General features: G+C 48.8%; 1 protein-coding gene across 1 annotated transcript in view; it reads left to right on the top strand.

The window, feature by feature from the left end:
* Positions 1-18,345, top strand: part of CD99 (CD99 molecule (Xg blood group)) — a 57,451-nt gene that overhangs the window by 10,064 nt on the left and 29,042 nt on the right. Inside the window, exon 2 of the mRNA XM_039475628.2 lies at positions 17,408-17,437. Within this exon, the coding sequence (XP_039331562.1) occupies positions 17,408-17,437 (30 nt within the window). The remainder of the gene's footprint in view (positions 1-17,407; positions 17,438-18,345) is intronic.

Here is an 18,345-nt window from a genome sequence, read left to right as displayed (position 1 = left end):
CATCTGTTAACCCATTCTTTCATCAGTTTACCCATCCATCCATCCATTCACCCATTTATCTATCCATCCATCCACTTATCTATTCATCCATCCATCTGTCCGTCCATCCACCTACCTACCAATCCATCCACCCACCTGCCATCTGTCCACCCGACCATCCATTTACCTATCCACACACATTTCCATCCATCTATCCACCCACTCGTCCGCTCAACTACCCATCCATTTATTCATCCATCCAACCATCCATCCATCCATCCACCTGTCCATCCATCCACCTATCTATCCATCCATCCACCTATCTATCCATCCATCCACTCACCTACATACTCACCCACCCACTCATCAATCCACCCAACCATCCATCCACTTATCCACCATCCATCCCATCACTGCCCATCCTTCCACTCATCCAGCCAACTATCTGTCCATCTACCCAGCTATCCACCCAACCATCCACCTACTCATTAATTTATCCACTCACCCACCCATGCATCCATGCATCCATCCATCCATTCATCCATCCGTCCACCCACGCACCCACCCACCCATCCATCCATCCACTTACCTGCCGTTCATCCTCTCTCTCAGTCCTTGGCTCTTTTGTGTATTCCTTTAGCCAACATAGGTTGAAGTTAAATGCTCCCTGTGTTCTTGGTGCTGTTTGCTGTGGGCACAGAGAAGACATACCTGGTCCCTGTTTTGTGTTCTCTGCCTGGGCAGTAACGACCAGGGTATCAATTCGGGCATGGAAGCCCTGGATGTCTGGAAGCATAGAGCAGGGACCACACTCGCGCGGGGGGTCAGAGAGAGTTCTCCCAGGAGGGGCCCTCCCTGGACACAAAGCTTCGAAGAATGAGCAGAGGAAGGCAGTTGTAAGGAAGAGGAAGACTGTCTCACCCTGGTAGAGAAGCAGTGAGAGTGAGGATGGGGAAGCTGCAGTTCATCTCAGACTCTAGGAGCTGCAGACCCATATCATGGCTGCCTCTGTCGCGGTTGCTGAGGAGTGCAGATGTGAGTTCCCCGGAAGGGTTTGACACAGACAGCTCTGCAGGGACACTTAACCTGCCGAAGGCCCCTCTTTGGGTAATAGCACGGAGAACAGGTCGGAGGGGCCGGTGGTATTTTTAGCAGAGCCTGGATAAGTCAGCAGAGGTGAGAGAGAAGATGCAAGTTCTCTTAAGACACATTAAGGAGGTAAGAATCTGTAACAGGTGCCTGCCTGCAGAGTTGACCACACGCCTGCATCACATGGGTAGGCTTTAGAATATAGATACCTGCATCTCACCTTGGAAAGTTTCTGATTTAATTGGCCCAGGCATCAGGATTTAGGAAAACCCCTCAGATGTGTGCAATTTGCTGCTGGAGTTGAGAACTGGAGTCTGCATTTGTGCTCCTTAAACTGTCATGCCCTTACAAATCGCCTCTTACAAATGCTTGTGAGAAAGCACTTGGGTTGGCCAGGGAAGAGGATCACAGAGGGCTTCCTGGAGAAGATGACATTCTGCCACGGCCTTGAGGGGTGAATAGAAGTTTTCCTGGTTCAGAAAGAAGGGATAGGCTTTCATGGCGTGGTAGAGGATGCAGTGAGGCAGATGAGGGGCCCAAATTCTGTGACCCTCCCCCTGCTGCCGACCAGGACACCTCTGTATCAGTCCCATGGTGTAACAACCTAATTCACAGGATGTTGCAGAGGGTGAGGGATTTTAAATTTTCTGAGAAAGACAAGGATATAATTTGGACACCATGACAAACACTGTTATTGTTTTAACCTGTGTACACACAACCTTCATCATTCAAGGATTCTGTATTCGTGAACTTGGCCCCTCACTAAAATGTATTTGTAATCCTCACGTCAAAATTCCTGGCATTTATTTTTTTTTTTATTTGGAACTTTAATTTTTAATTCAGGGATACATGTGAGAGTTTGTTGCATAGGTAGACACGTGTCGTGAGGGTTTGTTGCGCAGATTATTTCATCACCGTGGTATAAAACCCAGACCCGGTCGTGACCTTTTCTGTTCCTCCCCTTACACGCGGCATATTTTGTACATACACAGAACAAGAGAAAAATTGAACTTTTTTTTTTGTTTGTTTTTCTGAGACGGAGTCTCGCTGTGTCACCCAGGACAGAGCTGGAGTGAAGTGGCACGATCTCAACTCACTGTAACCTCCGCCTCCCGGGTTCAAGTGATTCTCCTGCCTCAGCTTCCCAGGTAGCTGGGATGACAGGTGCCTGGGGTAATTGTTTGTGTTTTTAGTAGAGACGGAGTTTTGCCATGTTGGCCAGGCTAATCTCGAACTCCTGGCCTCAAGTGATCCACCTGCCTCGGCTTCCCAAAGTGCTGGAATTACAGGCATGAGCCGCCACGCCTGGCCAGAACTGAGTTTCTCAGTACCACGTGTTCTCAGTTGAAGTTCAACAAAGCAAAACACTGCCTTCTTGTGCCACCGCATATGGTCAACAGGGTTCTTTTCAAGGTCTAGTTGAGTGCTGGGTTTTGTGTTTTCCTGCTTTTTGTCAGTGAATTTGTGCTTTCAAGTATCCCCAAGTCTTTGCTGGCATGGTACCTCACGTCCCTAAGTACGGGGAAAGCTAGGATGCTCTCCTGCGGAAATGCACATCTGATGAGCTTCATTTAGGCACAAGTTTCAGTGCTGTTAGCTTCGAGACCAGTGTGAGTGACTCCACAATGTGTATTCACTACGGTGTCTTCAAACAGAAACCCACGCAAGACGTGCTTAGGTACTGATGGGTTGATGACCTCTGGGAAGCTAGCCTGGTCTTTCCCTAGGAGCGACGGTTTGCTGTGCGCTAAATTCAGTGTTCGCTGAGACTTCATGAAATGTCACTACTTTGAACAACAAAGCTGTAATGAACAATCTGAGCTGCTTTGTGTCTGTGTGTGTGTGTCTGTGTGTGTACCTGTGTGTCTGTGTGTCTGTGTCTCTGTGTGTGTGTCTGTATCTCTGTATGTCTGTCTGCGTGTATGTGTCTCTGTGTGTGTTTCTGTGTGTCTGTGTGTGTGTCTGTGTGTGTTTGTGTGTGTCTGTGTTTGTGTGTGTGCCTGTGCCTGTGTCTGTGTGTCTGTGTGTGTGTCCGTTTCTGTGTGTGTGTGCCTGTATGTGTGTTTGTGTGTCTGTTTGTGTGTGTGTGTACCTGTGTGTTTGTGTATCTGTGTGTGTGCCTGTGTGTCTCCATGTGTGTGTGTCTGTGTATGTATCTGTGCGTGTGTCTGTGTCTGTGTGTGTCTGTGTTTGTGTGTACCTGTGTGCATGTGTGTACCTGTGTGTCTGTGTCTGTGTATCTGTGTGTGCCTATATGTCTCCATGCGTGTGTGTCTGTGTGTGTCTTGTATGTATCTGTGTGTGTGTCTGTGTATGTGTGTGTGTGTCTGCGAGTGTGCCTGTGTGTGTGTGTCTATGTGTGTGTGTGTGTGTTGGCCTTGCATCATTTTACAGAGATAACAAGGGCTCGGTGAAGGGCTAACAGTTGGGACCAGGGACCGGCAGAGGAGGGGTTATTTGGAGCTAGCCCCAAACAACAGGGCAGAGACCAGTTTGAGAAAGTAGCTGGGAAGTGCCTGGGGTGAGGCTGGAAAAAGTGGAAGTCAGTTTCCTGTTTCCGCATTAGCCTTGGGAGGTAATGACTCAGTTTCCTGTAGGGACGTGGTGTGGAGCTAGCATCTGCCTGTGGAAGTGGTGACAGGGACAGAGAGTGGGGAATTCCGGACAGCCCTGCCTGGCTGTCTTCTGAGCCCCAAAACTCCTGAAGGTAGAGTCCTTCAGCATCACCCTGAAGTTTGTTAAAAATACAGGCTCGGCTGGGCACAGTGGCTAATGCCTGTAATCCTGGCACTTTGGGAGGCAGAGGTGGGAGGATCATGAGGTCAGGAGATCAAGACCATCCTGGCCAACATGGTGAAACCCCATCTCTACTAAAATAACACACACACAAAAGTTAGCCGGGTGTGGTGGTACATGCCTGTAGTCTCAGTTACTCAGGAGGCTAAGGCAGGGGAATGGCTTGAACCCTGGAGACGGAGGTTTCAGTGAGCAGAGATCGTGCACTCCAGCCTGGGGACAGAGCAAGACTCTGTCTCAAAAAAAAAAAAAAAAAAAGAAAATATGCAGACTCATGAGCCTCACCCCAGACCGCAAAATCAAAATGTCTGGGGGTGAGACCCGGGGTTCCTTGTCTCCCCAAGCCCCTCACAGGGAGATTCCAAGAGCTGCTGAGCCCAGACCTAACCTTCACACCATTCTGTGACCTCATGTAAAACTTGGCACAGCTCAGGGGATGGTCCCAGAGTGATGGCACGAGAACAAGAGAAAGCTTCCCACTTCTTACCTAACATATTGTAAAGTGACGGAAAAGAGCTTGTTACGTCACCTCTGCACCCTCGTGCTGTCGTCGCGGGATGAAGCCAAGATGTTATCTTGGGCCACCTCAGACAAGGAATTACCTGCAATTTAACCACCGGCATACACACACACACACACACACACAGAGAGAAATATATACATATAAAAGGCATGCTCAGCCCAGCCCAAACAAAACTCCTATCTTCAGGAGTTTTGAGGCTGAAAATATATATATATATATATATATATATATATATATATATATATATGTTTTTGAAATATATATACACACACACACACACACACATATGCAGGTGGTTAAACTGCATGTAATTTCACATATAAAACTATAATATATATATATATTTCCAAATACATATATATGTTTCCAAATACATATATATATTTCCAAGTCCATGTATATGTATTTCCAAGTACATGTATATATGTGTATATATATATATATTTCTGAATACACATATATATTTCTGAATACATATATATTTCCAAATATATATATATATTTCCGAATTTATATATATATATTTCAAAATGAATATATATATACACATACACATTTTTTTTTTTTTTGAGACACAGCCTTGTTCTGTCACCCAGGCTGGAGTGCAGTGGCACAATCTCAGCTCACTGCAACCTCCGCCTGCCGAGTTCAAGAGATTCTCGTGCCTCAGCCTCCTGAGTGGCTGGGACTACAGGCACACGCCACCATGCTCATCTAATGTAGTAGAGAAGGGGTTTCGCCATGTTGGCCAGGCTGGTCTCCAACTTCTGACCTCAGTGAGCTGCCTGCTTCAATCTCCCAAAGTGCTGAGATTACAGGCGTGAGCCACTACGCGCCCCCCCCCCCGCTATTTTTTTGAGGCAGGGTCTCTCTCTGTTGTGCAGGCTGGAGCGCTGTGGTGCAATCTCAGCTCCCTGCAACCTCAACCTCCCCAGACCCAGGCCATCCTCCCACCTCAGCCTCTCAAGTGGCCGGGACCACAGGTGTGCACCACCACACCTGTCTAATTTTTGCATTTTTTTTTTTTTTTTTAAAGACAGGGTTTCATCGTGTTGCCCAGGCTGGTCTCGAACTCCTGGGCTCAAGCCATCCTCCCTCCTCGGCCTTCCAAAGTGTTGGGATTATAAGTGTGAGCCACGGTGCCTGTGCACCTGTATATAGTTTGCAAGCTTGTAGGACAGAGAGGCGAGTTTAACTATTGCCAAAGACAGGAAGCCCATTCCTATGTCTAGTTGACAGGCAGAGAAAGTTTCTGGAGCCCAGCGGCCGCCGCCAGCTCTGTTTTCTTGCCTTTCCCTGGCGTGAACAGACTGTGTTGGACTCAGCGGTCACATCTGAAGTGTAGGGTGTCGGGTGAACTTGGAATTCCTTGCTCTCGTCCGTAATCTGTTGCAGTGATGATGTCGTGTTTTCTAGACTCAGTTCTTCAGTTGCTGGCACAAGTCCACTTACTGGCAGGATGCTGGAGGCAGCCCTGGGGTGGTTCTGCAACTACCATGCTCTGGTGTAGTTCAGAAACTCTTTATGATACCAAATAACTAGGGGCCAGATTTATTTTAATGATGTGTTTATTTCTTTTAATTGACAAATACAAATTGTATCTATTTATGAAGTGGCACGTGGTGTCTTGATGTATATGCGTTCATGGCGAAATAGTTTTAAATATGCATGAACTCACAGACTTTGCAGGATGTGTGTGTGTGTGTGTGTGTGTGTGTGTGTGGTGAAAACACTCACGAATGGACTCTTGGTCATTTGCAAATACGCCAGGCGCTGGTGCTAACTGCGGTCGCCATGGTGTGTCTAAGCTACCCTGAAGTTACTTCTCCTGTCTCCTGGAAGCTGTATCCTGTGACCGGTCATCTCCCTGGTGACACATCTTCAAAAAGAGGACAGTACTTCCAGAGCGATTGCGTTTTTAGCAGCAGAAAAATAAGGGTGTTTCAACTATTTGAATAAAATAGTAAGAAATTTGAGTGAAACTCCGTCTCAAAAAAAAAAAAAAGAAATGTATCAGCTGCCAACTGGTATTCCCATGCGAGACTACAGCTGCTCCCTCCAGTGTGCAGGCGTTTTCTTTTTTCTTTTCTTTTTTCTTTTTGAGACAGAGTCTAACTCTGTTGCCCAGGCTGGAGTGCAGTGGCTCAACCTTGGCTCACTACAACCTTCGCCTCCCAGGTTCCAGCTATTCCCCTGCCTCAGTCTCCCGAGTAGCTGGGTCTGCAGGTGCTCACCATGGCCAGCTGATTTTTTTCTTTGAGACAGAGTCTCTCACTCTGTTGCCCAGGCTGGAGTGCAGTGGCGCGATGATCTCGGCTCACTGCAACCTCCGCCTTCCGGGTTCAAGCTGATTTTCCTGTCTCAGCCTTCCAAGTAGCTGAGATTACAGGCACCTGTCACCACACCCAGCTAATTTTTGTTTTTTGTTTGTTTGTTTGTTTGTTTTAGTAGAGGTGGGGTTTTGCCATTTTGGCCGGCAGGTCACGAACTCCTGACCTCAGGAGACCCAACCACCTCGGCCTCCCAAAGTGCTGGGATTACAGGCAGGAGCCACAGTGCCCAGTCTGCCTACCCCACCTTTTTTGTATTTTTTAGTAGAGATGGCGTTTTACCACATTGTCCAGGCTGGTCTGGAACTCTTGACCTTGTGATCTGCCTGCCTCAGCCTCTCAGAGTGCTGAGATGACTGACAGGCGTGAGTGACCGCGCCTGGCACGTGGACGGACTTTCTCTTTCACTGTTCTGAGCTTTCTTCGCACTACAATTATCTCCAGGTTGGGGACCCTTCCAGAGGCTCCCCAAACCTAGAATGAAAGGGGCAGACTATGTGACTGGTTCCACCCCACCTCCAAAATCACAACCACCGAAAAAACCCTTTGCCTGGCATCAAAGCGCACGGCAGTGAGTGAAGAGCACAGACGTGCCCTCTGCGCCTCCTCCTCCTCCTCCTTTTCTAGAACGTTCGGAAAGTTTCCATGTTTAGTGGGCTTTGGCAAAGGGTGTGGAAAACCAGCAGGTGAGGACGGAAGTGGTCATCAGCAGGTGTGGGCACCCAGGGTGATGCTGGGGCTGAGTGAACTGGACATTTCCGTCAGGGGCACCCAGGCCGGTGGCGGGTGTGCATCCGCCACCGTCCATGCCCAGTGAACGTTACTGTCGAGAAGGCTGCAGGCACACGGAGGGCACTGCGTCAATGACGTCCTTGGCTACTGCTGTTGCTGGGTAATGATTATGTCGTTCTTATGAAAACCCAAAAGTGGGAGGAATCTTGGAACTGCCTCATTTTCATTTTTATGTGAAACACCTGAATGGTGTCACAATAGGGTTTAAGGGAACCCAAGTGTCCGGGCGTGATGACTCAGGCCTGGAATCGCAACACTTTGGGAGGCCGAGGTGGACGGATCGCTTGAGGTCAGGAGTTTGAGGCCAGCCTGACCAACATGATGAAACCCCGTCTCTACTAGAAATACAAAAATTAGCCGGGCATGGTGGTGGCACACGCCTGTAGTCCCAGCTACTGGGGAGGCTGAGGCAGGAGAATCACTTGAACCCCAGGGGCAGAGGTTGCAGTCAGTTGAGATTGTGCCACCGCACTCTAGCCCTGGGCAACAGAGCAAGACTCTGGGGAGGCGAGGGGAAGGAAGGGGAGGGGAGGGGAGGGGGAGAGAGGGGAGGGGAGGGGATGGGACAGGACGGGACACGGGACAGGACGGGACAGGATGGGATGGGATGGGATCGGATCCAGGTTGGGGACTCTGAGTTTGCCAAGAAGGAGCGCCTTCCTGCCATTGCCAGGGTGGAGGGCATTTGTGCGAGCCTGCTCACCTTCCGCAGGAGCTCAAATGCCCCACATGGCCTTGGGGACTTCACCGTGGGTCCCTCCTGTGTTTCGAGTTGCCTGGCTGATGTGAAACAGAAAAAACGGTTTGAATCAGTAGAAAGTGTGTTCTCAGGGTGACTCATGACATCTGTGGTCCGTTCCGCCTTGTCCTGATGAGGTACATGGCCTCGTTCCAGAAACATCTGGAGCTTCGAAGGGCCCCGTTAGAAACCGCAGTGGCCGTCAGGGGTTCTGCTGAGGGTGTGGGCTCTTCCCAAGTTGGCACAGAAGCTGAACGTTCCACACGGGCACCTGCGTTCTCTCCCAGGCTCCCTCTTCCTGAGGGCCGGCTTGCAGCTGGGTGGGTTCTGTTGGTGGGTTTTTTTTTTTTTTTTTCACGTTTGTGGACCCTAGAAGTCAGTTTTAGGAGCGAAAAGAGAAGTAGGGGTGTCTGTGGGGACCCACAATTTCCTGCCTACCACCTGAAAAGCCCAGGGAATGTGCTGAATTGGAAGACGAGGCCTTGGAAATAGAGAGAGCAGAGGAGTTTGTTACGACATGGCAGATTCATTTAGAGAGATTCATTTACTCACTCGCAGGATCATTGACTGGGTTTGCTTCCCCAAGAGCCTTCGAGCCCAAAGCACGTGCATTTGCATTCATTTATACATACCTGGGAGAATTCATCACTCACACACCTGGGGACTCCATCCCTCACACACACCTGGGGACTCTATCCCTCACACACACCTGGGGACTCCAGCCCTCACACACACCTGGGGACTCCATCGCTCACACACACCTGGGGACTCCATCCCTCACACTCACCTGGGGACTCCATCGCTCACACACACCTGGGGAGCCCATCCCTCACACTCACCTGGGGACTCCATCGCTCACACACACCTGGGGAGCCCATCCCTCACACACACCTGGGGACTCCATCGCTCACACACACCTGGGGACTCCATCCCTCACACACACCTGGGGACTCCATCGCTCACACACACCTGGGGACTCCATCGCTCACACACACCTGGGGACTCCATCCCTCACACACACCTGGGGACTCCATCGCTCACACACACATGGGGACTCCATCCCTCACACACACCTGGGGACTCCATCCCTCACACACACCTGGGGAGTCCATCCCTCACACACACTGGGGACTCCATCCCTCACACACACCTGGGGACTCCATCCCTCACACACACTGGGGACTCCATCCCTCACACACACAGCTGGAAGATTAGCCTCAGAGGGGTCTGCAGCACCAGAGTCCAGCAGGGAGTGATCGCCTGAGTATGAGTGATGAAGGCTGTTCCGTGAAACCGAGCGCTGGTCCCTCCCTTTCTCCCCTCCTCTCTATCGGGTGGCGTTTGGGGAGCTGTCCTAAGTGTGCGTCCTGCCAGGAGGAAACGGTGAGGGTGGAAGTCTGTGTCTGGGGAAAGGAGGCGTTGCAGGCAGCGGCCGGCCTGCCGCAGCCGTGGGCGATGGAGCCTGAGGTCGAGGGTCCCACGTGCCTGATAGAGGGCTTGCGCTTGTCTCTCCTGTGGTGGCCTTGTCCTTCAGCCATCCTGGAGGGACGCCGGCCCAGAGATAAGACTGGGAGACAAACGGGGGAGTTCTCCAGGGACGGGGGCTGAGGGCAGACGGCGGGAGAAGGGGTGGAGGCCAGGAGGGCACACTGTGTCTACCAGTCTTGTCTGGACCCTGCTGGCTGAGCGTGGGGTCTGGGGACTGGTGGGTTTGCGCACACGGTGGTGACGTCAGCCGTAGCCCTGAAGCACTGGGAAAGCTGGCAGTGCAGCGTTGTGCGGGGGTGAAGCTGCTGCTGGGTTTGTGTGAGAGCCATGGAGGAGGGGTTGGGGTCAGTGGAAGGAACAGTAAGTGGGCCCCGGAGTCCTCACAGTGGGTGCAGCCTTGGAGGGCAGGTGGAGCCGGGGAAGGAGGGAGCTTCCTGGTGACACAGGGTTCTAGGTCAGTGGCTATGAGCAGGGTTGGAAGTCATGTGGAGGACGAGGCTGGCAGACTCGGGATGGTGGAGGAGGATGGGAGGGCCAAGCTGGGCCAGGGAGGTGGCGGGCCATGGAGACAGTGTTATCAAGCAGACGGACAGACACACGTGTGCATGCACACAAACACAGGCACGCACATAGATGCACACACATGCAGTGCATATCCACGTGTGTGCACATACAGCAAGCCACACATACGCAGGCACACGATGCACACTCATGCAACGCATATTCACATTAATGTACATGTCTGCACCCACACAGCAAGCCACACGTGTACACACACACAAGCACACACGATGCACACTCATGTAATGCATATTCACATGCAGGTACACGTGTGCACTCAGCAAGCCACACGTGTACACAGCACACATGAAAACACATGCACATAGTCCTGTAATGCACAGGCATGTACATATATGCATGCACACTAGTGTGCATACTTCTCACACATATGCACACAGGCACACAGGTGCACACACGAAGTAATGCACACATACATTCATGCAGTGCATTTGCACACATGTATGTGCAAAGAGGTGTGCATTCAGCACACATAGGTGCACATGAACACGTACACACGTGTGCACATACATGCAATGCATATGCATGCACATGTGTGTGCCCATACCACACACCCACACATACCCACATGAGCACACACACACATGCACACACAGAAACCGCATGAATGCATAAGCATGCATCTGTGAAATACACGTGCACACACAATCACATCCGCACGTGCACATCCACGCACACAGACGTGCACACGTACACACAGGGCCTGCGTTGGAAAAATCCAAAATGTGGCTTGGTTGCAAAGAGCACGGAAGGAGCTGGTGAAGCCAGAGGCTGCCCAGCAAGAAGCACGGACGGAAAGCCCAAGGTGGTTGGGGGAGGATTGGAGACATCTGGGTGGACAAAACCCGCCCCCTTCCCCCCAGCTTACCCCCCTCCGCCCCCTTCCAAGGCCCAGGGACAGAGGCAAAGACTCGGCAAACCAGGAGCCCTTCCTGCCTGAGGGAAGCGCTGAGATCATGCTGTGTTTCCCTGGTGCCCTGCGATTTTGCACCCGACACGCCGTTTCGGTGGAAATGTGTAGCCATCCTCAGGCTTGGACTGCGAATTCTGTGTCGGGCAGCTGGGCATGGCAGTGCGGGTGGGAGGGCGCCTGCGAGGAGCAGTCCTGCTTTGCCCACTGTGTTCCGGCCGTGGGGCCTCCCGGGGGATGAAGGCCGCCTCCCGATACCTGAGTGTCTTGGGTTCTGCTGTGAGTGAGAGAAGACTTAACCGTGGTATTCTTTTTTTAACTATTCTTTTTTTTTTTTTTAAGACAGCGTCTCATTCTGTCACCCAGGCTGGACTGCACTGGTGGCGTGATCTCGGCTCAGTGCAGCCTCCATCCCTTGGGTTCAAGCGATTCTCCTGCCTCAGCCTCCTGAGTAGCTGGGATTAAAGGCGCCTGCCACTGCGCCTGGCTAATTTTTGTATTTTTAGTGGAGACGGGGTTTCAGCATCTTGGCCAGGCTGGTCTTGAACTCCTGGCCTCATGAGCTGCCTGCCTTGGCCTCCCAAAGTGCTGGAATTACACGCGTGAGCCACTGCACCTGGCCTCTTTTTTTAAAATTATACTTTAAGTTCTGGGGTACGTGTGCATATCGTGCAGAATTGTTACGTAGGTACACACGTGCCACGGTGGTTTGCTGCCTCCATTGCCCCATCATCTACGTTAGGCATTTCTCCTAATGCTATCCCTCCCCAATTTCCCCACCCCCGACAGACCCCAGTGTGTGATGTTCCCCTCCCTGTGACCATGTGTTCTCATTATTCAACGCCCACTTACGAGTGAGAACATGAGGCGTTTGGTTTTCTGTTCCTGTGTTAGTTTGCTGAGAATGATGGTTTCCAGCTTCATCCATGCCCCTGCAAAGGAAATGAACTCATCCTTTTTTACGGCTGCATAGTATTCCATGGTGTGTATGTGCCACACTTTCTTTATTTGTGGTCTTAGAAACCTTCTGAGAAATGTGTCTCCTTTCCCCTTGACTGCTGTTTTCTGAGTATTTCCTGAAGCTTGCGAGGATGAGTCACTTGAAGGGGATTGTCCTATTTTGCTTTGTTTTGTTTCTTTAGTGATGGTGTCTGTGCTCATCTTCTCTTTATGAGGGTGAAATTACAGAAGTAAGAACGATGACACAGAAAAATAATACCCGGATTTCACTTTCACATGTGTGGGTTTTTTTTTTTTTTTTTCATTTGTTTTTAATTTTGTCATTGCTGCTGCTTTTCTTTTTTTTTTTTTTTAAGCGTTCGGAGGGTTCTCTCTGTTTATTACTAAGTCCTCCTATCTTGCTAAAGAGCTTGTCTTTCTAAATAATACGTTATCTACTCTGGGAATCTCTGTTGGGGTGGAGAGGGTGGGGACTGGCCGTCACTTGCTTGGGAATGCCCGTGAGGTTTCGAAGTGATGTCTACGGCTGAGGCAGTAACAGACGTAAACCTTCAAGTAAACCTTCAAGGCAGCTCATAGTTCTGTCACTGCCGGGGAAGAGAGTTTCAAGGAAATAGAAACAGTTACACACTGATCTAGCATTCTCTCTGTTAGATATCTACATATATAGACATGTAGAGGTGACTTCTAAGCCTTTGGGCATTCCCAGCAAGTCAGGGCAAGTTCCCATATATAGATAGTTGGGATAAGAAAAGGAAAGGCATTCAGGATGTCAGAGAGACACTCTGCCTTTCCATGTTTATCACGTGCCATTCACAGCAGCCAAGACACGCAATCCACAGAACGGCCCATCAGGGGATGAACGCGTAAAGAAAATGGGGCACATCAACTCTGTCCATTCGCTAAAAGTCAGGAATTTGCACGCCTAAAATGAGTGCATTTCATGATAGGTAAACTGTGCCCCCATAAAGCTATTAAATGAAGAAAGAAAATAGGGTATAGTCACAGTGGAATAGTATTCAGCCTTGAAAAAGAAGGAGGTCCTACCATTTGCAACAACGTGGATGGAACTGGAGGTGATGGTGTTTAGTGAAGTAAGCCAGGCACAGAAACGCTAATACCCTATGACCGAAACGCACTCATACGTAATCTAAAAACACCCAACTCATAGGAGCAGAGAGTGGCATGGTGGTTGCCAAGGGGCTGGGGGAGAAGTGGGGAAGTGATGCTTAATTAAAGGAGACAACGTTTCCATCAGAGAGGAAGAGACCAGTTCAAGGGATCTATTGTACTCGTGGTGACTGTGGTTAGTAAGAATGCATTGTGTGCTTTATAGTCCTTTGGATATATACCCAGTCATGGGATTGCTGGGTCAAATGGAATTTCTATTTTTAGGTCCTTGAGGAATCGCCACACTGTCTTCCACAATGGTTGAACTAATTTACACTCCCACCCACAGTGTAAAAGTGTTCCTATTTCTCCACATCCTCTCCGGCATCTGTTATCTCCAGATTTTTTAATGATCGCCATTCTAACTGGCGTGAGATGGTATCTCAATGTTGTTTTGATTTGCATTTCTCTAATGACCAGTGATGATGAGCTTTCTTTCTTATGTTTGTTGGCTGCATAAATGTCTTCTTTTGAGAAGTGTCTGTTCATCTCCTTTGCCCACTTTTTGATGGAGTTGTTTGTTATGTAACATTCAACTATAAAGATACATGCACACGTATGTTTATTGCAGCACTGTTCACAATAGCAAAGACTTGGAACCAACCCAAATGCCCATCCATGATAGACTGGAGGAAGAAAATGTGGCACAGAGACACCATGGAATACTGTGCAGCCATAAAAATGGATGACTTCGTGTCCTTTGGATGATGCTGGAAACCATCATTCTCAGCAAACTGACACAAGAACAGAAAACCAAATGCTGCATGTTCTCACTGATAAGTGGCTGTCAAACAATGAGAACATGTGGACACAGGGAGGGGAGCATCACACACTGGGGCCTGCTGCGGGGTGGGGGGCTAGGGGAGGGGCAGGAGGGGGTGGAGGGATTAGGGAAGACTAACATTAGGAGAAATACCTAATGTAGATGAAGGGGTGATGGATGCAGCAAACCACCATGGCACATATATACCTATGTAACAAACCCGCGCTTTCTGCACATGTACCCCAGAACTTTATAATAATACAAAAGAATGCATAGTATGCGTGAAAATGCCTAAGACAGTAGATTTGAAGTGTTTGCACCATGAATAAATATGTGAGGTAAGATGTACATAAAGAAAAAGATAATAAAACTTCGAAAAAGACAGTTAAAGATTTCTGTGTAAACGTATGAACATGAATGGATGCTTATATGCGTCTGTGTGCCTGCCTTATGGTTTACTCAGGATCAGTGGGATCCCCCCTTGCCGCTGTCTAAAGATCTGCTGTGAGCGGGGAGAGGAGCTGTATTTGCGTTTGTTGTGTCTGGCAAGCGTTCTGTTGTAGAAACAGCCGTTCCGAAGCTCTGGGGTTGTGAAAAGGACTCCTGTCTGACAGCTGGCATGGGGCCGACCTGAGGGTTTCCGCTACTTTCCACTCATGTTGATACACACGGAAACACACGCGCAGCCATGAGCACACACAGACACATGCACACAAGCATACAAGGAGACACGGACACAGCTATACACACATACTCAAAACACACCTATACATGCACCTACAAACCCATACACACAACTACACATGTGCACACACACAAAACATGCATCTACACATATGCACAGATAGAAACACACCTGCACTTTATACACATCTACACATGCGCACACAAACCCATACAAACATGCACACACAGTGACATGTGGACACACACAAAACACACATGCACCCACACATGTGCACAGATGGAAACACATCTGCACACTACACACATTTACACATGCACACACCCAAACACACCTGCACCTATACACACACTGACACGTGCACATACACATACATGCCACTGCACACCTGCACATGAAAAACATGTACACACTACACACACCTACACATACACACACAAACCCACGTATACATGCCATCTACACATAAGCACACATAACACACCTATACAATACACAACCCACACATACATGCGTCTATCCATAGGCACATAGAAACACACCTACACACTATGCACACCTACATATGCACACACAAATCCACATGAACATGCACTGACACCTATGCACACAGAAAACACACCAATATACTACACACACACACACACACAAACCCACAAAATACACCTCTACATGTACACAAAACACATCTACACATATGCACATACACAAACCCACACATACATGCACCTGCATATATGCACACACAAAACCACATACACACCCGTGCATGCACACAAAACCCACACATACATGCACTGCAGATGTCCAAATATACATGGATGCACACACACACACATAGACACACACCCCTCTGATGTATACAAGCACACTCCATTTATGCACACAGAAGCCTAGACTACTCATGTGAACCTGCTGTGGAACGGGACACATCCCGGTGCTCATGGCGCTCCCGTGGGGGGTTTGTGGAGCCCTCACCACCCACTACCTGCTACTTCCTGACACTTGACAGATGTTGTGTGCCTTTGGTGCTGAGGAGTGGGATGCTGGATGTTGACAATTATCCTAACTCTTCTTCCAGTTGACCAAACAGTCTGAGTCAACTTTTCCAAATTTTCCCGAATTTGGCTTTTCTTCAGTATGTCGCAGACGGCCACGTTGAAGTAGTATTGAAATTGTTTTAATAAAATATAGAAACAGGAGCGTACATCCATGCATGCATCCATCCATCCCTCCAGCCATCCACCTGTCTATCCATCCATCCATCCACCTATCCATCCATTCATCCATCCACCCATCCATCCACCTATCTATCCATCCATACTTCCACCTAGCTATCCATTCATCCACCTATCTATCCATCCACCTGTTTATCCATCCGTCCCTCCGTCCATCCACCTGTCTATCCATCCATGCATCCACCTATCCATCCATTCATCCATCCACCCATCCATCCACCTATCTATCCATCCATACTTCCACCTAGCTATCCATTCATCCACCTATCCGTCCACCCATCCACCTGTTTATCCATCCATCCCTCCATCCATCCACCTATCTAGCCATCTATCCATCCACCTACCTATCCATCCGCCCATCTACCTGTCTCCATCCATCCATCCATTCATCTGCTTACCCACCCACCCATCTACCTATCTATCCATCCATCCATCTATCCATCCACCTATCCATGCATGCATTCATTCACCTACCTACTTACTCACCTACTCATCCATCCTCCTATCCACCCGTACCTCCATCCATCCTCTCACTGTATATCCTCCCAGTCAGCCACCTCACTATCTGTCCATCCACCCAGCTGTCCACACAACCATCCACCTACTCATTAATCTATCCATTCACCCACCCATGCATCCATGCATCCATCCATCCACCCATCTACCCATCTATCCATCCACCTATCTGTCCATCTGTCCATCCATCCATGCATCCATCTGCCTGTCTGTCCATCCATACATCCACCTGGCTATCCATTAATCCACCTATCTATCCATCCATCCACCTGTTTATCCATCCATCCATGCATCCATCCATCCATGCATCCATCCACCCACCCATCCATCCTTCCACTTACCTGCCAGTCCACCCACCCTCCCAGTTCTCATTCTGTGGGATTTCATGAGATTTTTTTTTTTAATGCATAATGATGTGTCTTTCTGGGTTGTCTAGTGTTTCTATTATATTTTGGTTTGTAATGGCAGGAAAATTGTCAACAAAAAAGGGAGACTTTGTTCCTCATGTTCTTTTCAGTACGTATTCAAAATTGTTACTCATCTATTTCAGAGGAACTGCCTCTTAGGAATAATACTCACACAAAATGATCACGTTTTCCCACTATTTTAATTTCTACTGAGCCCAAAGGTCATCATTTATTTAAAACCTGGGCTCACATATTCTTACTTTTAGGCATGAAGGTGAATGTTTAGAATGAGAAGGGAAATCCCAGCACATTGTAAATTTTTAAAGTTGCTGTTTTACGTATCACAAAAAGTCAGAAAGTCATGTATCATTCCTTATCGCTCTAATTTTCGAATTCACTTTCATCTTCCTTGTATCTAAGTTCACTCTTTTTTTCTCTTTCAGATGATTTTGATTTATCCGATGCCCTCGGTGGTGAGTAACAACATCATTTTTAAAAATCCCATCATTATGTGATATTAATATAGTAAATACCGGCACACCCCATACGTCCCTGGCTTGGTCCCAGACCCGCACAGTAACAGGAGTCACAGCAAGTTTTTTTTTTTTTTGAAACAGCAATATTTGTCTTCCCAGTTCATGTGTTATGTTTACTCTCGACTGTACTCTATTAAGTATGCAGCAGCATTACTTCTTTTTGTTTGTTAGTTTGTTTTTTTGAGACAGAACCTTGCTCTGTTGCCCAGGCTGGAGTGCAGTGGTGCTGTCTGAGGCTCACTGTAACCTCCGCCTCCTGGGTTCAAGCGATTCTCCTGCCTCAGCCTCCTGAGTAACTGGGATTACAGGTATACCACCATGGCCGACTGATTTTTGTACTTTTAGTAGAGATGGGGTTTCACCATGTTGGCCAGTCTGGTCTCGAACTCCTGATCTTGTGATCCGCTCTCCTTGGCTTCCCAAAGTGCTGGGTAGGCGTGAGCCTCCATGTCTGGCCAGCATTACTTCTAAAATCAGTGTACTCTAATTGAAAATACCTCATTAGGCTGGGCGCGGTGGCTCACGCCTGTCATCCCAGCACTTTGGGAGGCTGAGGCAGAGAGTTACTTGAACCCGGGAGGCGGAGGTTGCAGTAAGCCGAGATCGGGCCACTACACTCCAGCCTGGGCTACAGAGTGAGAGTCTGTCTTAAAAAAAAAAAAAAAAGAAAAGATTAAAAAAAATACCTTATTTTTTTTTTTTTTTTTTTTTGAGGCGGAGTTTCGCTCTTGTTACCCAGGCTGGAGTGCAATGGCGCGATCTCGGCTCACCGCAACCTCCGCCTCCTGGGTTCAGGCAATTCTCCTGTCTCAGCCTCCTGAGTAGCTGGGATTACAGGCACACGC

Source organism: Saimiri boliviensis, chromosome Y (assembly GCF_048565385.1).
Source record: "Saimiri boliviensis isolate mSaiBol1 chromosome Y, mSaiBol1.pri, whole genome shotgun sequence".
Taxonomy (NCBI): Eukaryota; Metazoa; Chordata; class Mammalia; order Primates; family Cebidae; genus Saimiri; species Saimiri boliviensis.
This window is presented reverse-complemented; position numbering and strand designations above follow the sequence as displayed.